The 23,461-nt window shown below is 36.2% G+C and overlaps 1 protein-coding gene across 10 annotated transcripts in view; it reads right to left on the bottom strand.

Annotated features, from left to right (window-relative positions):
• Positions 1-23,461, bottom strand: part of RALGAPA1 (Ral GTPase activating protein catalytic subunit alpha 1) — a 139,632-nt gene that overhangs the window by 8,750 nt on the left and 107,421 nt on the right. For 6 of the 10 annotated variants that reach the window (XM_065636631.1, XM_065636633.1, XM_065636634.1 and 3 more), the window contains 3 exons: positions 22,952-23,079; positions 993-1,117; positions 336-366 (listed from right to left, as the gene is read on the bottom strand). In XM_065636631.1, coding sequence (XP_065492703.1) covers positions 359-366; positions 993-1,117; positions 22,952-23,079 — 261 coding nt within the window. In that variant the 3' untranslated portion in view covers positions 336-358. Of the gene's footprint in view, positions 1-335; positions 367-992; positions 1,118-22,951; positions 23,080-23,461 lie in introns of those variants that run through there. The other 4 variants (XM_065636637.1, XM_065636639.1, XM_065636640.1 and 1 more) reach the window with 1 other exon arrangement.

The following is a 23,461-nucleotide window of genomic DNA, read 5'->3' as shown; positions in this document are numbered from 1 at the left end:
AGACAGTACAGGGTACAAACCACACCACTGCCATCCAGTACTACTTGTTCATGCTGAGAAACAAAGGTCAACACAATAAAGTGTTACTCATTCAACAACTGTCTCTATCATTAGTTACCTTAATCCCCAAACCAGTGTTAGTGCTTCATGCAGACCTGAGGTTAGTAAAAAGACTAAAACTTTAAGAAGATGTAGTGGTCATTTCTCAATCAGCGTGAAATTCTTTTTAGTGTGAACAAGGGCAACAAGGAAAGTTCGCATACAATTTGGTTACAAGCTTAGTGGTCTAGTAAAAGTAAGAGGAACAAAGGGGTTTTTTGGACACTTTGTCTTACCTTCAGATAAACAGAACTGATATTTAATGATCTAAAAAGAGGGGAAATAAAATAATGAAATAATCATAAGGAGTTCGAGAAATTTCAGAACAGGAAGGCCTTGAGTTACTCATTTTCTTTTACCGATTTTATCATTAGTAACTGTAAATGCAGTATCCTCTTATAAAACAGGTATGTTACTGGACAGTGAAAATGACTTTAAAAACAACTTTGCAGCTAATAACCTGGAAACAAAATTGATGATTGCAAGGCTCTCAGATTTCAAATTTAGAACTTTGCATTCTAAAAATGTAGTGAGCCTTAAAACGTTCCTAGAGGCAAAGTGTACTTGGATTAAAGAAAGTGTCTACCTGAACTACCCTGGATGAAGGAGTACCAACACGTCCATGGAGACTTTATACAAGGGAACGTGATAAAACGCATTGTAAAAATACAGGGTCTGCTTGCTATATTACAGCAGCCTGCCAAATCTCAGTCCCAAGCATTGGCTCACGATGCCAGGCAGTAAAGACTTAAAAGCAACTTTGCCCAGGTCCTCAAATATGTACATATAGTCTCTTAACGATGTGCAAAGGTCTGAATTTTTAGTCTTTATAAGTAAGGATACTGCATTTCAAGTAAGACTGTACAAAACCAGTTCTTTACTGTACTTCTTACCTGTCTCTGAGGGCAAGTGGTGGTAAGGTGCTGGACAGAAAACCTGAGCAGCAAAATCCTCAAAAGTTGTAGGCTCTAGATGATGTTGAACAATTGTTTGCAGGTATCGTGCTCTCTCCTCATAACTGGTTTAGCCAAGAATTAAGGAGCAATTTGTATAATGTACTGTAACTGCTAAGTATCAGTGCCTAGTAATTCAGAATTCTTGTTTTTGTTAAATACATATTATGTATTTCAGTGACTGTACACACTTATTTTTTAATTCTGTACATAACAATGGTAGTATCTGATGCACTGAAGTAATAACTTTAAGATAAACATGATTAATGTGAAACTTACAGTTCAACTATTTTTTTATGTGTGATGCAAAACTTTCTGAAAATTTTTTCGAACAACAACTTATATACTCTCTTTCAAGTAACTGCTTTGGTTATACACTGGTCACAATTAAATATAAAAAACTTGACAATTTTTAAAAGGTATAGCATGAAAAATAACATTAGCATTAACAAAATAAATCATTTGCATTTTTCTGTAACAAACTGCTTCCATAATCCCTAAACACACACACGGTTAAGATAAACACATAGCTAAATTTGAATATTGTGAAAAACACCTTGTCAACTCTGCTGTTAAAACGAGCAAGAATATTTGTAAAGAATCCACAGGACCCCTAAATACTGACTAACAGGGTGTCGGCAGGGCACTGACAGCAAAATACCGTCCTTCTTCCTTTTCCCTGTGTTCTCCCTCTCTGATATTATTGACAAGAGACTGGTATCTTGAAGTGTTGTTGCTTTTGAAGAACCCTCTCCAGGCTTCTTGTTCCAGCAGGCCTGATTGTGCTGTTAGCACAGAGAGAGTGAGAAAAAGAAAGAATATTTCTGCTGTTCATGAAAGCAACTATGGAAATGGCTGTCAAAATGTAGAGCAGCAGGCAGCAACATACAATTATCAAGAAAAACTACCATGCTGACTTCATGTCGCATAGTTCCTGAACTGAGAAATCAGTTAACCTTTTCTCTCATAACTTTCAAAGTCCTCCAGCTGGACTCAATACGTTGAATGAGCGAGACCTTCTCCAGTTATCTTACAGAACCGTAAAATGATCAGAAATTTTACCAGGCGTTTACATTTGTGCACACTTTTTTTTTTTCCCCATGTTTTATTTGTAGATAGTGGGATAATTTTTTCCTTACATAGTTCTCTTTTCTAAAAAAAAAAAAAAAAAAAAGAACTAAACCAAATCAGCATGCTGTGGAAGAATGCACTCAGAATCAGCTTCTTGAATGTTCTGGGTTCCAATTTTAGATTTGCTGCTCATCTTGAGGGGAACAGAGACAGTGAGGAAACTACCTTTCTGATTCAATTTTACCATCTGTGAAATGGGGATAATACTTTTAGCAACCCAAAGATAAAAACTGCATTACAAGTGATAAGAGTTTTTAATAACAAGTGCTAACATTTAAAATAAATAACTACACTATTTTCAGTTATGATAAGCAATAAAATTGTCAGCCCAAAATTACAGCTGGAAACCACACCCCTTCACCTTAGCTTTTAAAACCACACTTCGACAATTACGGAACTTTTCCTGTGAAACCTTTTTGCTGTTGTATTCTGTACAATATTTACAGTAGATTTTGCAGTATATCTAAAGATGAAAAAATGTACAGAGAATACATTATCTGAAAAGAACTGTCAGTGAATAAATCAATCTTAATTGTATTTCCTTAGACCACAACTTGGTTACATAGTGAAACTGGGAAACAATTTTCCCTCCGAAATCTGCGTTCCAAATTCTTTCTGGATCCTGAGAGAGTTGAACCTCAGCAGAAGTCTCAGTCTGGAGAAGCTATAATAGAAGGACTGGGACAAGACAAAATATAAAAATCTCCTATTGTAATGGTTCTTAGGTTGTGCGATAAACACAGTATCGAGTTTGAACAGAGTAAAGTAATATAGCACAGTTTTTAAGAGGCTATGTATAAGTGGTAGAGGATGAAACTGATGGTTGAAGTCTAAATAATACTACGTATCTCTCAACTTGTTGAAAAGCACTTTTTTCATCGGGGGAGATTCACAGCTGCTGAATTTTCTGCAGTTAATAGAGTCCTTTGATTCACAGCAGTGCCCCTTGCACAAAAAATACTGGCCTTTGTGTATTACCAGAAACTAATTTTCTATTTGGCTGAAAAGGGAAAAATGGGGTTATTGCTTCTCCCTCCTACAGAGCTTTTCATTATGCCTGATGCACTCAACTTCTAAGCTCTTCTGAGAAAAAAAAATAACTGAAGAGGCAAGAGGTAGAAAAATGAGCTTGTTAGCACATTAGAAGTGAAGTATCTTGGTGGGCCCTAGAAATTCCCAGTGGTGTGTTAACTTATCACTCTATGCATGCTGGCACTGATAGTCTCCCAATTGATCACTCTCTTTTCGCACCAAAGGTGCTGCCAGGAAGCAAAGGCTGAAGGCCCACAGGAGAACAGGCTGCTATCAAAACAAGCTGTTTTTAAAAGTCTGCTTGAATGGGTAAAATGTTTCATGGAAAAGTAGGGTGGAGACACCTACCTGCTTTTAAAATGCTCTACTTTCAGAGGTCTCTAAAGGAAACCTTTTAGTTTATCCTATTATATCCAAAGCTTATACACAAATAAGGCAAAAATGAAGGAAAGTTACCATTTTGAACGTGACAAGGACATTCCCATTCTCCCATCTAGGTACCTATCTCCTAACCAAACAAAGAAGTCTTGACAGATGCTGACTGAGGAGGATAATGATGTTTTCATTACACAGTGGAGAGGACATGCTTATATCAGTTCTAGAAGTCTAATTCAAACGCACACTTAGTACACCTGGAGAAAAGTAATTCAGCTAGCGAGGTTGCCCCTCATCCTAACAATTCACAAAGCCATCTGCAGCTTGTTAAAAACAGAATCCCACTTAAAACCAGAACAATAATCTGATGGGAATGCCAAGTCCAAAGCTTGCAGTACTCTGCACTAAGAAATGATGTGCTCTCTTCGGAAGAACTCCTTCTCTGTAACAGAAACTGAGTAGCCGAGATGGGGATACTTTTATATTCTATTCGCTTATATTTTGAGAACATCCTAGTATTTTAAAACTCCAAATTTGTACACTTTTGTGGCTGAGATGATCTAGTCCTATGCTGTATTTGAATGCAACTACCTGCAAGAGTGACCATAAACTCATGGTAGTTAATTTCTACATTACCTCTAATAGGCTAGACATTTATTTTTTTTAAAATGCTGCTCTCTAGGGAAGAGTTATTAGCACCTACAAATTGAGTGGCACACACAAACTCAATGGCTAGTAATAATCAGGCAATGCAAGCTGTATTCTTACTGCGAGTGGATGTTGCCACTGGCATCAGCAATTAAGATGGAATGGGAAGGATGCATGGACAAACCAACAGGGAAAGACTCTGGCAAAGAGAGTGACTAAACACTTAAACAACAGTGTTGTCAGCTTTCTGCTTCTGAAGAAAGTGCTAACTGGAACAAAAGAAGATGGATAAAAAGGTATGGGATACATTAATTAACAAGCACTCACCCAAATCTGCCAGCTAAAAACTTGCAGATACATAATCCACAAAAAGCACAACAAAAAAACATCTAAAGATCTGCTGAAATGACTTCGTTATACTTTCTCTGAAGTTATTGTTCTGAAAAATAAAATCGGTACAGGAAAAAATCAGAAATTGTACCTTTATAGGTCACTCAGTTTGTAGTCAGTCCAGCTAAAATTTCATTTGCATTACAATCCATTTTACTAAATCTGCACTTATTTCTCTCAATACTGAAAACACTCTACTTGCCATTATTACTGTAAATATGCAACTTTTTTAGACCTGTTGATTTGCATTTCTGAGCAAGCACCGAAATCCCGTCTGTCAGATCACCGGCTTGTACTTAATCTGTCTGAAAAACAACATCTCATGTCTTCACCTAATAGCTATCCATCACTGTTGATTTTATCACTTCCTTTTGTAACTCAAGCTCCTCTGTTGAGATTCCTATGGCAGAATACATCAACACCTTGCAGATTCTTTTTCCATAATCTAAGTTAAAACTTTTTCTAGCCATCCACATGAACAAATCATCTAGGCTCTTACTTCACATCTCAGTTACTGCCATATCCTTTTCTCTGGCCTCAACAAATGAGTTTTTATTCCTCCTTATGTCTACCGGGAGCATTGCAGTGCCGACTTTTTAACTTATTGCTTAGATTGGGCATTCTCTTCAGATATCGCCATCAGTCTGCCACTCCTTAGCATAAATGCAGGCTACTTATTTTAACTTTATAGTCCATACCCAATTTATCAATTTTATCAAAACTACTCTTGCCTCCAGTCAGTTAATACAGACAGTCACTCTCACTCATCTTGACATTTTTGGACAGGTGCTTTTGTACTTTTTTCCATGTGGCTTCTTATGCCTAGCACCAGGTCTCCACAATCCCCCCTCAACCTCTCCCCTTTGCTAAGATGTTTATTGAAAAAGAAACGAAGCAAACACCTTGGAAGACTTAAGTCTGTTGCTGTGTAGGTGACACAAATATTCATGCTGTCTACTATCCTTTCACATTTCCCTGAATTTTGTATCTGCCTTCATTTGCTGTCTTCAGTTTTATACTTAGCTTTTTTACTTCTAGGGGACAAACACATCTGCCTTATGCTGTACAGCACCTCAGTATGATGGGTCCATGCTAAGGATATAAATGTGCCACAATAACACATGCAAAACAGTTCTCTTCCTTGTATCCACCATCTTAACCTCTTTCCTTTATATCCAAACCAATTCCCTCGCATTGCCTTTCTTTTTTTTTAACCTATGTCACCCTTCAATTTGGTAAGTAAATCTGTTTGTTACATTTCCCCACATCTCTAGCTTGTTCACACTAGCTCAGTGTTTATTTTTCCTTTCCTGTAATTTTAACCATGCAATCTCCACAAAACTCCATACTTCCCATTGTTCAGCCTCTTCTACTGTCTCCATCTTTCAAGTCCTCCTGTTGAATTCATCTCGTCATAGTAATTTCCATAGATTTACTGTGTCACTCTGACAACATGTTTTCTTTCCGTTCTTCTTATTCACACCTCTCAGGTTTAGAACTGAATGAAATGCATTACAATAAATCTATCTAGTATTTTGCAGCCAAAGAAGAGTGGATGCATGATTACTTGTTCAAATCGCCCAAGGAATACCAATCCTAAAATGTCATTAACCTGAGGCTGTAAAAAAATAAAGACAAAGCAGTTTCAACATGGAGTAAAATTTCCAAGACTTTTAATTAGGGATATGGAACTTCACAGTTTTGTAATCCAACTATTACCAGAGCATCTAAGTGCTAGATTCACAAAAGGGCTGAAGAAAAAATCCTAGTGCCTGCTCCAAAGACCATTTGATAACAAATGGTTCCTGAGCAGGGGCTGGAATCCAGGGACCCTCCTCTCCCAGGAAAGTACCACAACCATTAGGCTATACAGATGAGCACATACTTTCCCTGTGATTCAGAGAACATCTTATTTTATGAAACGAAGAGCAATTTCAGCAGCAAACAGAGTGTGCCTGATTACAAAATGTCCTCAGTCCCAATGGTTAGAGCAGTTTTGTAAGAGGCAGGAGATGTGGCCTCAAAATTGGAAAGCGCGCTCTCATTTCCTGGCTGATTGATATAACGAGGGAGTTACCTCCTGTTGTGTTTGTGTGGGCTCCAGTCCAGCGGGTCTACCTTCCACACTCCTAGCACTGCCGCCTTGCAGGTCAGATGAGCAAAGAAATGGTGACCTACTCAATGGATAAAAAGGGGCATGAACCGGGCATTTGGCTGTTTGGATACAGGAAGGACTCCGGCAGCTTTAAAGTGTGCTGAAGCTGGTAGTTCTCCAGGGGAAAGTGGCAGTGAAAGCTTGAGATACCCGTGAACTTCAGAGGCACCCAAGAGTAGGCATTTGCTGAGGGGACATTCTCAACACCTCTATTTTAGAATCAGGCACCCATAAGGCCAATTGGGAGGAACTTGGGTCAGATCAACAGAGTAGTTACAGGTCCAAGTACTCTCAAGACTTTAAGGAAAAAAAAAAAAAAAAAAAAAAGAGCCACAGAGAATGTTTTATCAAGACAGATTTCCTAAGCAGCTTCTGGAGGGAAGGGTTATGCTGGGGAACCTACTCCATGACAGAAAATTAAAAAAGGGCTGAAGAGATACACAGCTCATTAATACACTTAAAACAGTGATGGGAATATTTGCGGTGTCTGAAAAATCTCTTTAAAAGATCAATATTTCATTTGTTCAATGGAATTTAAAAAGAACGCATTCATGAAGTATCTAAAGTCGTCAGTGGCAGAAACCTTGTATTTTTCCAAAAGTCAGAAGAAAGTGTTGCTCATTTCAGATATCACAATAAAATGTTATACCTCAGCTTCCATTTAGTAACTGACTTCAAGATGATTTCTGGATGATTAAAAATGCATCAAGAAGACTATTGTTCAGGAATATCCTAGAACTATGAAGTTCAAGTCGTAAGCTCAGCAACACTACAGGCATCTCTACACCCTTACCAATGGTCTACTCAAGTCCAGTAGACTGATAATACAACATTCTCCTTTTCAAGAAAAATAAGAAAATAAGAATAACAACAAAAGGATTCCCTTTGCAAAAGGGAGTAAAAATGTGGGCTCTTCGCTCATTTTTTTCCATCACTGTGTCTCTAATTCAAAAAAATCCTGAACAAAAATCGAAATAAGACACTTCCATGGAAGTTTTATTAATAAATCTTTCATCCTGACACTTACATATTTACATATAGAATCACAGAATCATAGAATCATTTAGGTTGGAAAAGACCTTTAAGATCACCAAGTCCAACTGTAAACCTAACACTGCCAAGTCCACCATCACAGTGATATTTAAAACCAAGTCTAAGCCACCCTTCACCTTGTACCAGTGTGCCTCCTACCTGCCACTGAGCTGGCTGCTGATTTAAGCTGACTTGAAAGGAGAGAAGGCCAAGGCAAAAACAAATAACTGAATATCAGTAAATATGGGAACAGGGAAAAATATGAAGGCAGCAGTAAGATTAGATATATGTGCACACGTGTGTAGTATATCACAATGTAACTATTAATTGGAATAGGTGATCACAATACTGCAGGTAGGTAGTACCTGGGATTCTCTGATTCTGGTGCTAGGAAAAAAGAGGTTTTGATGATCACCTAGAAATACCTCTTAGAAAAAAGCCAGAGGATGCATTTCTAAATAGTAAGATGGACCTTTTTTCAGGTTAAATTACAAACTACTGTCAGGAATACATGTACAACTGCATCCCTGGCAGTTCCAACTGTTAGCAAAATCATTTAAGAAGTCAATATATATTGATATGATTGTGGAGAGTATGTCTTTGTCAGCCAGGCATTTGCAAAATAATTTAGACAAGCAGAAACCAAAGCACTGCTCCATCCTTAATTGGAAAATGAAAATCCTCCACCCAGTGATAGTTGCTTGTAGGATCAATAGACACCTGCAAGAGGTTTTTTGATTGCATGCATACGCTATTTATATGAAAGAGATTAAGAATATTTTCAGAAAAGCTATGTAAGATAGCATCCTCTTGTTTACTACATTTGCCCCCTCATCAGATTTAGAAGCATACCTCTTCTTTGCTGGAAAAAAACTGTAGTGTCAACATGCAAAAAAGCTCCCAGGACTTTAAAAACTAAAGGAGAAAAACAAACAGTGAGGCACAGTGAATGGCGTATGTTGGTAGGAGATTTTAAGTTTACTGCTCCCTGGCCTGAAAAGGTGTGCAAACCCCACAGCATTAATTGCTACAGTTTGAGGTATTTAAAATGAAGATAGCATCAATTTTATTGGGCAGATTTTTCCTAGTAAACTACAATTCCTGAAGTCAAAATGTGAAAGGAGGACTGCCTCCAGTAAAAAGATACCAAGTACAGGTTAGGACCAAGGTTTTACACAAGCTGAAAGGAAAAGTTAGCCATAGCAGAATTCGACTTCTAAAGGAAGACAGGACAAAACCCACACATCACAGAAATGGAAGCTTTTTCTGGGAAATTTCACTCTAAAAGAAGAGATTGTGCAGTGGCTGTCAAACCAGCTGAACTCATACTGAGTCACAGCAATTTGTACTCTTTGTTGGCTCTTAGAATTAAGGATGTAAGTCGGGCTGCTATTGATCCAGTGCTGGAAGCCCTGCAACTGGCTGCGTTTTGTATGTAGGTGGGTGATCAGTATCAACTGGCCACACTGAGAGGAATAGTTAAAGTTCTCTTATGTTCAGAAAAGTGACTCTGTACAAGTGGCATCATGGTGTTCCCTGTTTATTGCATTTCAGTGATTTCCACATCTACTTTGCACAGTATACAAATAAAGATTTTTTTTTTTTTTCCAGCTGCAACTTTTGTTTACTCAAGTCAACCTGATATCTCCAAGTCAGCCTGGGTTATTTTCTGTTTCTTCAATACTGCCAATATTGAAAATAGCATATGAATATTTTACTCCGTGTATCTGTTTACACAGCTATGCTGTAAATGAAAGCAGCTTCTGCATATGCAATTGGAACTTAGCCACAACACTGATGGTTCATAAAGCAGAATTCAGTTCATTCTCTTCATATCTGATGAAAGTTATTTAGGTGAAAGAGAAGAAAAAAATTTACTATGCCTGACATGACTAAACAGGTGAAAGGATCAGAAGAATTAAAAGTCTTCTAAAGTGATTTTTTTTCTCTGTTGAAACCATATTTTCAATACTAGCGACAGCACTTTTTCGATAAAATGTAACAATGTTTTCTTACTCATAAAAATGGAACACAAAACTCAGAGGAATCACAGATATATTTTAGAAGTAAACTTTTATGTTGCATTTTGTGAAAATATTTTAGAACTGCAGAAGAGACTCAGTGTTAATTATCCAAAATCACTAATTTAAAAAAGTAAAACATATATATGACAATCTACTGATTAATGTAGATATCTCATTAAAAAAAATGAAAATATGAAAAACGAGTTGGAATAAGACTGTAGAATTGAAGTAAACATAAAATGTAGTTATCTAACATCTTTAATAAAAATGTTTTTCAACACAAGTTGTAACTGCAAAAGGGCTTTCTGAGACAATTTCTGAGGTATATTTCTTCATGAAGAAAATAAAGAACATATAAAAGATAAATCCATACAAAGTAGTGCCATAGTTCCAGGTCTTGCAATTTGTTTCCAATGCATATAGTTACATAATTCTTTAAATGAATAGAAGGGAAATTACTTTGCATTTTTATGCTACTAAAAAGTTCCATAAATCTGTGGTAAATTAAAAGTTATTTTGCAAACTATAACAACACATACTTTTGCCATTTAGAGGCTTTTTTCTTTAAGAGTACTAATCTTGTAGCTAAAGGAGATTCCTTCCAGTGTATCTACCTTATGATGAAATGGTTAAAAGTTCTGCAAGGTAAGCATAGGCTAGATAAAAATTGCAGCCACTGAGTGTTTCCAAATCAATGCTATTCCTTTCTGCCTAGTTTACTTACACATCGTATATTGAAAGGCATTATCTGAATTTATAACAGAAATTTCATTTTTACAGTGTGAGCACTTTCAAAACTGGTAAATTGCTTCAAGATATTCTAATTGATGCTTACATTTTCATTGGAAAACCAAACATATTTAACATTCTGCAATGCTGTCCTTCTAGGAAAATCCTTGATATGATGTTTATTTTTATGTTGTTCCATCTGATCTTACAGCTAACAACATTCTTCAGTGGTTTATAACATCATCTAGGAAGAAAAAGCCATGATTCATCGGCGCAGACAAAGCTGGGCTTTAATCCATTCCTATAACCATATTGCCAAGTCTATATTGTTTACATTGCGTCTCAATTAAGAGACAGGCAGGACACCTGGTACTTCTTTATCTAAGTCCCACGGGCTGCCAGATGACTCAAAATCCATAACAGGTGCTAAGGCAGTGTGAGTGCAGCACCATTAACACAAGCTGGAATTGGATAAAATTTGGACTATGCTTAACCACTTAAAACACTCAATTATGAAATGAAAAATGTAACCACTCAGCAGCAAGCTCCTTTACGAAAGGCACTTACAAAGATATGTAGAATTAAAGTGAAAGTCTAATGGACTTAATGTAAATTTTAATTTTAATATAGATATTCTCCAGAATTAAACTATATAAAAAACAGCTACATAAAGAAGGGGTGTGTGTGTGTATGTTGGTTTGTTGGTTTTTTTTAAGATAACCATATACTTACTGAATTGAAGGAATTCTAATTCTGATCATCTGCTTAGACAGCAAAAATGACTAAACTGATGCTCAGACTTCTAGAAATTTCAACGTTAAGGGAAAAAGATCTGAATTAACAACGCGTATTGAATTCCTCAACACTGTAGAACCCAGAAGTTATTTTATTTTAAGGACTCTGGCAAATGAAAGCATCTTATGGAAGTACTTTAAAAACAACAAGGTTAAAGTGAAAACCTATATGATAACAGATACTCCTTTGCACTGAAAAATCCCACTGCGGATCTTTTTTCAGCGCTTTTTCAGCTAAGGTGACTGAACTAAGTATTACACTTAGACACTGACAGAACACACCTCATGAGAGAAAAAATGAGTATCAGAAATTTTACAGTGGACAATTACTTAAGAACTATCTGAATCTAAATGTGCAGTAATCCAATTAAGTTTCTATTTAATATTGTAATTATCAAGAACACAATATAGTGATTTTATTACCAGAGTAAGCAGTAACAAAGTACAGTAAACTTCCATTGAAGACAGTGTCATAGTATCTACGATAAGCAGCATATTGGCTTAAACTAATGCACTATATGCCTCTAGGGAATGACAGGCTCAGAGACTGCGTTTTAACATCAGAATCTATCCATTAATCTTGACTTAAATATAATCTACTCTGCAGTAAGAGGAAGAATGGGCATTCAATGAATTATCTGTTTGAAATATAGCAGGAGCATATTAACACAAACATATAGTAGAAAGTCTCCACTTCAGTATCATTTATTGTGTATTGCTGGTTTTACAAACCCTGAACTGCATTTTAGCATGAAATTGAAAAGATAGTAAGATCGAATGGCTAGCAGAATTGGAAGGACGAATACCTCAACAGTATAACAGATTACCTATTAACTTTACTGGCTGTGTGGTTAAAAGACTAATGACAGTATTTACAAATCACCTACTCGTCCGTGTTTTAGTAACAGGCTACAGAGGTGAAAACAAAACAGTGAAGGCAACAGTGCTGGAGCCTTTATGTAGGCAGAATTCCTACTCCAGCTTCCAGGAAGGATTTGTCTTACTAACGTATTCAAGACGGGAATCGATGAACCTTTAAGGTACGTTGTGCTCATTGTTTTGAAGCCCGTTGCAGCTGCTGCTGCTTCAGGCCCTCCTTGGCGCGACGCTGCGGGCAGAGCAGGGCTGGCCTGCAGCCGGGCCCCGCAGGAGGCCGCAGGGCGGGCACGGGGCCAGACGCCCACCCAAACCAAGTTTATTAAGGATTTTGCACCAAAAGTGCCAATGCGAGATGTTAAGGTGTTGTAGCCATCACTTCAGTACACAAATAACGTGGAATAGTACAGGCCAGGGAGAACTGCAGCCCCACATACTGACTCCTGGTTTTGGGAGGGATTCATCCCCACTCTGACACTCAGCATTACATCAGTTTTAACTCACGTCATTAAGGCTGATGAGTGTAAAAATACAGAAGAAAAACTGGCTCTTTGCTCTCTGGTATTAGCATGAATCCTTAAGCTCACTGTTCATCCATTCGAATGTTTAAATTTATATTTTAAATATGTTCTCTGCATATATAGACATATTCATTGATGACAGAAACAGTACGGAAAATGCCTTTCATGAAGACATCACTACAAACTGTAAAATTCAACAAATAAAAATTATATTAAAATCAAATATGGTCCAGTAAAAAGACTGCACATACAGACACATATTAATTTGCACTTCCACACTACATAGTAATAAAGAAAACTTCTCTCATCAGAAATTTTGTCATTAATTCCAACCTGTACTTTAACAAACTTTACAACTCCCTTTCTTTTTTTTTCCTTTATAGTGGAAGAGAATGTTTTCTCTTTACCCTTGGCTGCTGCAGTACTGGTACAAGATAATCTACTTAAAAGTCTCTTCAGAGGCCAGTAAAGTCAATTTTCAAAATTATTTTTAAAACTCGAAGACAGGCTTGTTCTATTTAAATGAGTAAAACAAATATTAATTTTCAGTTACTCCCCTCTTTCTTTAGTTTGAAGGGCAATTAGCAAAGCAGCCCCTTCGCCCTCCTCCCTGGTGCTGTCAAGCTGTTGAGAGCAGTTTGCAGCACTACAAAGGCACTATTGTGAACACAGCCTGGGCTCCCTTCCCACAGAGAGTTAAATGGGCAGTTCCCGCTGCCCATGATTGGTGTCCAGCGAAACAATACTTAAGAGCCAGGTTTTATCAGTTCCACGCCAAAGAAGCGAAGCCAGGGAACCCAAGCCTTCATATCATGCTGAACCATATGCCAACCCTGCTGCCCCCAAAGGTTTATCACTAAGAATCAGGATCCATCATGTCCCCTGTGAAATTTCCCTTCACATACCTTCTGTGAAATGCATGGCTTTGCTGAAAACTGACCTTTTTCCACAATTGGCAAGAACAGATGGATGGTAACTGTGGTTTGGCAAGCAGAAATTAAAAGATTTTCTAATAGCCTGCATTCTTCTATGTTTGGGAGGAGAAGCATTCAGAAGGAGACACATATATTCGTGACCCACAGATCTATTCAGGTGCAGTTAATCAGCAATTAAACTATTTTCTCAATGTCTAGAAAGTATATTGAGATTAATTTGATTGGCCAGGCTACATGATTAGGACTCATGTCCTTCGGACTACCATATGGTAATTCCAATTACTGTCATACTAACTTTTAATCCTTGTTTTATGTTATTCTGTTTTTCTATTAAGTATGTGGCACATACAGACTAAACTGTATAAGTACACCCTTTTTTTTATAATTTTGACCTGCTTAATATTTAGTTTTGTTACATGAAGTATATTTCGTCTCCAGCTAGATATTTCCATATACTAACACGTATTATACATAACCCCTTTTTTCAGCAACTGAAATACAGATCTTAGAAGAACAAAGACAACCAATGTGCTAGTTTCTATTAATCTCATATTTTTTTGTACCTATCATCTTCTAATCCCTCTGTTGGCACTGGAAACCATGCCCCAACTGTCTTGATTACCGTATGTAGAATGACACAAAACCAGTTTGCCAATCTTATTCAACTCACTCGAAAACATCATTTTATCTCACAGACATTAACTGTTTGTCAGTTTCCCTTGTTACAAAAAATCTCCCACATTTCCCACCAACTTAAATATCCAAATCAACCATACACAATGTTAAAGACTTATTCTTTATATATATATACAGCTTTTAGTGTTTTAACCTACAGATCTTTCAAGTTGTTTGCAAGTCACTTATCTATTATTAGGGGTGAATTTATGACTAGAAAAGGATTAAATCAATAAACAATGCTGTCTTTTACAACATAAAAATAGAGCTTAAATAGTTTAAAAATATTTATTTCTTTAAATCTTAGAAACATCACGAAAAATTGTTTAACCTTCCTGGCTTTTATTCACAGACTTCTGAAAGCTATCAGAGAAATCTGTATGAATTTTAACACTTTAAGGGGGCAAGAGTCTTAACATTTTAACAAAGGGCTTTTGTTATCCAAAATGTTTAATTAATTAATAAGGCTAAGTAGGTATTAACAAAAAACCTGTCATTTTGTCTTATGTACAAAGCAATCAACTCTGTGTAAGATTGAATTAGTTTATTTTTTTCATTCCAGTTTTTTCATTCCCAGCCTTCTCCCTGCAAATTTTTGTTTAAAAGAGGGATCTACACACATTTAAAACACACTTGATAATTAAAGAGTGATTGCTCTACTAACTTCCATCTTACAACATACAAAAATTTCATACCTTAAAAAGACAAAGTAACAACTTCCCTCCCAAGAGATCTGTACTGACGGATCCAAATTCACAAGTTCTAGGAGCTGATAAAGCACTTCACTGCTTTTCAGGGTAGTCCACTGACAACCGTTTATTCTAAAACAGAATGCTGCTGGCATAAGTTACCCATATTTTATACAGAAATCAGTAGAACCAATACCCCACTTTAGATGGGTAAATTCAATTTATGGAAGAAAGTAGAAGAATCTAGAATATACTTTTTAACAGTACAAAAAGATTTGAGTCTCCCCCATAACTGTGTATGACATCAACACATCACTCAGCTCTTTATAAGTGCAATTATTTGTAGAGAATAGTATTACTAGAGTCAATCACTTTTGTCTCATTTGGTATTTTCCTTTTTTACCACTTTCAAGAGAGTCTCATGCATTTCCTTAGGAAAGAGTAACTAATAAATAAAGCTGTGCTACTAATTAAAAACAAGTTATAGATATCTTGTGATGACAACAACATTATTACTCTTAAACCCACGCGCTTACACCATACCTCTTTAACAGGTGCTCCCAGCATCCTAGTTCTTATCTGCAGACAGCCCATAAGAAGAGGTAAAGACAGAAGAGCTACCTGGGGTCTAGAAGGCAGGTGCTGTGGGATTAGAAGCACGGCAATTACTGAAGAAAATATGTTTACCTGAACATGTGCAAATCCAGACCTGCTGCTAAAGGAAAGTACAGATGTGTGTTTTCCAAAAAATTCACAGACTATACACATGAAATATACTACATTACAACATAGCTTTCAAGCCTCACACTTCCATTTATTCCTCATATTAAAAATGCATGAAAACCAATTGAAATTATTTGTACGTCTACATGAAAATGCAGTAAAAACAGCAGCTTAGTACACACATTTGCAAGTATTCCTCCAGCAGTTATTTGAAGTGTCTATATGACAAACACTAAGGCAAGAATTTAAAAACCTATCACAAATGTTGGTTCAATCGGTTGTCTCTAGTGGTTAAAAATCAAAGGCATTTAAAGTGATGCTTTGGAATTATTCATTGCAAAACAATCCTATTCTTTCAACAGGTAACTAATAAATGATAGCTGAGAACAGGCTTGCACTACCCCCGAGGAACAATTGTTACTCAGAACACTGCCTACTTTTGCTCCCTGGTGTTGCATTTTAACTCTAATTGCATGATCAAGCCAATAAATTGGACTCAGGGGACAAAAAACCCCTACAAAAGTACCTACTCTGACAAAACCAGAGGTTGCAAGAAAATGCACTTCAAACAGAAGTGAGGCAAGATGAGACAAGCGAAGGAGAGGTACCAAGGCTTGAAAGACAGTCATTAATACTGACAGATTACTGTAATTCTGGCTGTCAAGGTGATCGATTTAAACAGCATATGCCAATCAATACTCTCCTCATTTACTGAGCAGCATTAGATATATAGTTAGGTAAGATGTCCTTAAGACAGGATTTCAAACCATACTTAACAAACATAAAAAGCACAATTTATGCTTTGGAATCTTAGCTTTTTTTTTTTTTTCCATTTGGCCTTTTTTTTAATTGGGTAAACATCACGTGATGTTATCCATACAGAATTTACTTTAGATGATTCTATTACACGGCATTGTCATCATGTATACAATTCCTTTACGTGAGATATTTCAAATTCTACCAGTCTTCTGTATAACATATTAAAACGCTGATCTTGAATACGAACATTCTTAAATGCAGCAGTTATTTAGGTACTGTTCATTTTGCTCTTTTTGCATTAGTGGTTTGCTGTGCTGAGTACTTTAGCCACTCATGGTTTACAAGAAACCAAATCTTCCTGGTATTTCCGCTGGAATTTTCCTTGCAACAATCTCTTATTGTTCAAACATACTTGTGACATCAAAGGAAAATACATCAATTTGATGTAGTAATTTAGGTAAGTTAAATATAAGATAAGAAAAATAGCTGTTACTGTCATTGCATAGACACACGCACAAACGTGCACATGCATATGCATGACTCTATATAGAGATATAAAACTTTCCTCTTATATTTAGGTCTTCTTATAATGCACAGAGAAACTGTTACACACGATTTCTTGAAACTGAAACATCTGAACAGTCCAATGAAAAAATCAGATACTCATAAATGCCTTGCAAATCTTCAGTTTTTCATGTTATACCACTGTATGCAGGCATCAGTTAACCACATTTTGAATTATTAAAAGATTAAGTAAGTTGTCAGCAGAACTAGAATTTGAGAGAACAGCAAAACTGAGCAAGTCAAAGTACAGGAAAGACTGAACATCATATTCTCTACCTTATGATTCTTGCTTGAACTTGGAAAACAATTTCCGTTGCTAAACAGTAAAATAGATTTTAGAAATAACTCCATTTTCTCCTGGAAAAAAACAGCAGGGGTCATATGATGAACTCATCCATGGTTCTTACTTCAACTCAGATAAGTCCACAATGGTATGATTCAGGGATGGGATAAATATTCACTGAAATCTTGAAATTTCCAATTATTTGTTGTAAACCATATAGAGTAGTATCTAAAAAGCATATCGAGCATTATTTTTAATATCTGTTTCTTCTCACCCGTGATGACAGAAAAATCAGTAACAGGTATGTTAAAACCTTATTAAATGTTTTGTATCAAAATTGTATCATCAGAAATATAGCAAAGTTTGCTGAGAATCTTGGCATATGGCAGTTCAAAAAAAAATCCTAAACCAAAGCATATTATAAGAGCAATTATACCGGCATGCATTATTCCTTTCACTATACCAAAATTAATTAGTGGCACTGTGAAAAATGAATTCATGATACATATTTAAGGAGAGAGCACCCCTTATGCCTTTTTCATTTCAAGTTATCCTTGATGTAGTACCGCTGTATTCATTTTTTTTCCTTACAGATGCTCATGCATCTATAAGATAGAAAACTTATTGGACTTAGAGGAAGGGAAACTAGCATTGCCAAAACCCGATGCTCTCCAGTTTTACCTTCTAGTTTCTGTATTAGTGAGAAATCTCCAAATTCTTCAGAAATTCCAGTCTGAAAATAGAAATCAATCAAATATTCCTAATTAAATGAGACAAACGTAGCCAGAGAATCTGAAGAATATTCTTTGCTCACTATACATCACTAATAACAAACACTTAATTTTTAAAGATAAGCTTTCCGGTGTCTGCAATTCTATCTTGAGGGAGACGATGGTCAACCAGGCACAACAACTGGCGACACTACCAGTTCCAATAAAACCCCCTCTCGGGGAACTTGAGTGTCATCTCAAGCCAGGAAGCTTCTTCTGAGCTATTAGTTTTTACTATAGAGGAAACTTTCAACAAACCATTCAAACACATTATTTTATTCATAAAGAATTTAACATCTTGTCAGACAGTGTATGGGGTTAACATCTTCCCTTTCTCTGGAAGACAACTGTCTAAAAAGGTCAGCTGAAATACATGAAGTATCAAACGTTTAGGAATACAATGTCAAAAAAAGATGGGGGAACCTACATTTTTCAGTTTTCATCAAAAAGATTATAAAATCATTTAGATTGAGATTTATTCTATAATATTTTGTAGGTGGAATAAACTGCAGACAGTTTGGAATAATCGTTAACACTCCAAAATCTGTGTACAATGTGTAAAAAGTAACACAAGTTGTTTCACATTTGGAATTCCACTCCCAGAAGGTTTCCAGCTGTTCTGTTGTATGACATAAATAATTTTAACAATTTAGATCACTGGAGGTGCTTACTATGTTCAGTAAAGAACATCATGTTGGTGTGCCTCTTGGCATCTGGCTAACGTCTGTTGTTTATTCAGGAAGTTCAAGTAAAACTTTGTATGAAGCCACTCTATTTTTCAAAACATTTAATATTGATCCATTTTCTACACGTGGTAGGTTCTGAGTTCAGAATGTGACAAAGTGTTTGCTCTGAGATGCAAAGTATGAATAAAACCATTCCTATCAGGAATTTCAATGCGATTTAGTAAATAATGAGAATTTAACAATCCCTTAAATATTGTCCTCCTTATTCCACATCATAGTGAAAATGACTGTTCTCTACATTCAGCCCCATTATTGCACCTGCAATTATAAGTCTTAAAAGTTTTCCTGGCATATGTGCAGATGGAGTGTATTCAAGAGATAAGCATGTACTTCTTACAACAATGACAACTGCATTGACAAGATGAAACATATTAGCTACGAGATAGAGAGGAGAGTACTGCTGCTTCATCAGCAAGACAATGCAAGTATTTTGTGTATATCACCTGCTACTGTGTGCATGTACATGGCCTGTTGGTGAGGGGGTACTGCTACAAGAAAGCCAGGCCACCAAAAGATAGTGAATCCTCACTGCAGAATCCTCAAAGGGGAAACTAAAACAAATTCCACAAACCAATGCAGAAACTCCACCCAAAATGGCAATATTCTCTTCACCCAGCTGCAGCAACAAAAATGTCAAGCATCGAGTAAAAGCAGGATACCTGCCATGCCTGACTGATGTTTGCTGATAAATTTAGTAATTTTTTCATCTTAAAATACTACAATACGGAAACACTGTTATAGTATTCTGAGCAAACAACAAAAACACAGAGCATATGAAACCTTTAAAAATAATTAAAAATTCAAACCTTCAAAATGTTCTGCTAAGTTTGCTATCAGAAGTACCAAAATAATGTCAGAAAGAGGTGATTGACAGAATATGTCAGTCTCAGAAGACTGTACAATACATGCTCAAAAGTCACGGCAGACTATAAAAGGGAGATGAGCAGAATTTCCTGTATCCATGCAACCATTATTATACTATTCACACATACTACCCATTGCCACATCGTGATTAACAGACTAGCGCAATAAGGAAAACGTTGCAATCAGGTTACGTGGAGAGGACTGAATATCCCTGCTGATTACAAATGACAGCTGATTTTTCCAGTCAGGTCTGCACTTAGAAAATGCACTAACTGGGAGGATGGATAAGCCCTCCTTGGAAGTAGGAGGGACAAGCTCAGTGCCACTTTCTTCACATCCCATACGCAAGCAAATCAACACACTCCTACTTTTTAATTAAGAGTTTACTATGATCTATTGTCACCACAAAGATCTGCAATGTGACATTGTATTACTCAAATATAGATAAGCACAGACCTACATATCATCATCAACTCCATACTGAGTCAAAAGGTGCCCACCAAGAAACACCCAGCACAGTGACATGAACCACGCACCTTCAGGCATAGAGACGTCCACACACTGACACTGGCTTTGAAATTCGGAGAGTTAATAGAGAAGCGTGGGGCTTGAAATGTGTTCTGCCTGACAGAACTCTCAAGTATTCTTCCCTCAAAATCTACATTAAACTGAATTTCTACTAACTATCAAAGCTCCTAATAAACTAAAACTGCTCCAGTAGATTAGATACTCATAAGTAAACAAAAATTAACTTTTGAGCAGATCACTTCAGAATTCTCTTTCACTGATACTGTTGTGGTCCTGGACATGTGGGAAGCCTTGATTATCAGCTTCAGTCTTCCAGCTGGGTTTCTGCTTTTGGCGTATCTTCTGAAGAATAGCTTTTCTGTGCCTTTTTTCCTCTCTCTTCAAACGTGTTGTTTTCCCCACTCTGAGCCCTCTTTTTCTTTGCTCCAGCAACACTCCAACACGAGGAAAGACCACCATGATCAACAAGGCCTGTCTTCCACAAGAGACATTAAGTCTGGTGAGGTCTCCAGAAAAGCTATTTAACTACAGACCATAAAATACTTCTCTCCCTACACCCTTCAGTCCATAAGAAACTTAAAAGCCAGTAATGAACTGCTACAGCCATAGCTAAAATATGCCAGTGGAAAAAAGCGAGAGACGCTAAAGACAATCCTTGACGTCTTCAATTCCCCACTATTGTAGGAACATAATTAGATTCAATTTTCTAATTATTCCTAGTTAACAGACCATGTCCATGTTACAGGAAACACCCACCAGTCTTTGACAGTCTTGTATGAGGGAAATTCCTTCTGGACCTCAAATCTGGCCATGGGTTGAACACCAAGAGCATGCCCATGGTGTTTTTAATCAAGAGTCTTTTAAACCACTCAGAGCTAGGACAAACTTTGAAGTTTAAAATTTTTTTGCTGTTCTTCACTGACACAACTGACTCCACCATAGCCTAGTTCAAGCTAGAGAGGTTTGTAGAGTTTTTTCTAATTTCATGCCAAGTAAACAGTTTTTAAAGAACTGACCACGCTCTCATTTTAAAGTATTACACAGAGCAATGGATATAAGATACTACAAGCCAGGTGGAAAAAGAATTCCACCAACTACTTAAGAAAGTTGCCCTTTAATATCAGCACCCAATCAACTGGTGCTTCATAAGCTTACCACGTGGTGATACCAAACCCACCAACCAATACTATCTAATATTAAGTACATGTAATACTTTCCAGTTACCATGCTAACCATATTAGGAGACAAATATCGACATTTTAATGGAGGCTACATTGTGTCATAAATGACATGCAGTGCTTTGACGCATATAAAAAGTACAATTTAGAGAACCGAATTAAAAGTGAACGTGCAATACACAGCTCTTAGGCCAACTCCTAGAGATTGAGATGGCAAGCTGTGCCCAAAGAATTTATTACAACTTCCATATTCTATAAAGAAGTTTAAACACACAAGTTTGTGGGGTTTTTTGGTACTGAAAATTTGCTACTTAAAAATAAGTTGTTTTCCAATTGCTCATCACTATACATCAATATGATGCTATAAGCCATCACTTTTCATGGTATAATCATGATAATACATTTTAAATTCTTTGATTAAGCCACTTGAGTAATGACAAAAAGATCGGACCTTTCCAAACATAAAAACACAATGAATCAACATCTGTCATCTACAGAAATGGCACAAACGTCATTTAATGTGATCACATCAAACATCATCCATCATTCATCTGTAAATCCACTTCATCATATCTAATCCAAAACTCTGAATATTAACAGCCAGCCTTAGAAAAAAATAAAAGAGTATTTCAGCAACAATCTCTCACATGACAAATACAAGTATCTACAGCTTGGGTGGAAATTAAGCACAGAATTTCATTTGGATCAAAATTTAAACTTACCTTGCAATTTATGAAATTAAAAAATAGTACATTCTTGTTGATTTAACTAACAGGTATATAAGAGAAAATCTTAAGAAGAGGAGAGGTATATATGACTGACTTACCTTATTATTTTAATTTCTGGTTGGTAAATCTGTTTTTCCAAGAGGAGTCCTTTCAAAAAACTTCAATTTCAAGTTCCAACAAAAACAAAAAAAATAAATAACCTTTTCTGACATCTTTACAAAAGCACTAACATAATTTTGACAACAGTTTTGTATTCTGAGCTGAATATCAAAATCTAAATGACAAAAATGTAACAAATTTCTCATCTGAAGGAAAACAGCATTCATATCCTTCTTGGAACTAGAAAACAAAACTAAGTCACATTAATACTGGATAAACATTACATACCTTTAAGGAAATAAAGATTATTAACACCATGACATTGCTATTTTAGAAAGTCTACTCACAAAATGGTCATTAAAATAATGTTGTTAAACAAGAAGTGATAAGTACATGCTATAAAATATTAGAAACAGGTGATTTTTCAGCACTGAATCTATTCTTCAGTTAATTAAAAAAAGCTGGTCTTTGTCTGAATTGTCTTCTATGGGTTTAAGTTTCCTAAACACACCATCACCATAAAAAAAATGGAAAAGATTTTCCCAATGTTAATTCGACAAAAAAAAAAGATGACAGCAAACACAAAGATAGTATCTGTAGGACCTGCAAGGGAATGTATATGCTTTGGAAACCATTTGAGTGAAAGGATACAAGTTTTGGTATAATGGGATTAATGATTTCAATGCACGGCTTGCATTTATAGCTGTTGCACGAACCATAATAGGAAGAATTTTTCCATTCACAATAGCACCATCAAAGAGTGGACCAAAAAATGGAACCTGAATAAAAAATTAAGAAATTCAATATAAAGCAAGATCTTAGCTATAACAATTAGCAATCAACATGAACAATAGAGCACTCAAATATATAATTTTTTTCTCCTCATCGCTAGATAATCAGACCAGTTATTGTGCTCCATGACAGACCTTTTCTCTTGTGGAAATATACAGCCATGTAACTGCTTGATATCCTTGGTAACAGATAACATAGCATTTGAAGAAAATTAAGCAACCATTTGAATACTACATCTCATCAAAGCTTATTTCCAACATTTGCTGCCAAAATCCTAGGAACAGTCATGCATATGATGTTTATGAGGTTGAAAGGGCTAGATGACAATACTGTAGGTGGTAAGAAGCAAAATGAATAATTACTCAATTT

The sequence above is a fragment of the Caloenas nicobarica genome, chromosome 5 (assembly GCF_036013445.1).
Source record: "Caloenas nicobarica isolate bCalNic1 chromosome 5, bCalNic1.hap1, whole genome shotgun sequence".
NCBI lineage: Eukaryota > Metazoa > Chordata > Aves > Columbiformes > Columbidae > Caloenas > Caloenas nicobarica.
The sequence above is the reverse complement of the archived record's forward strand: the minus strand, read 5'-3'. Positions and strand labels throughout refer to the sequence as shown.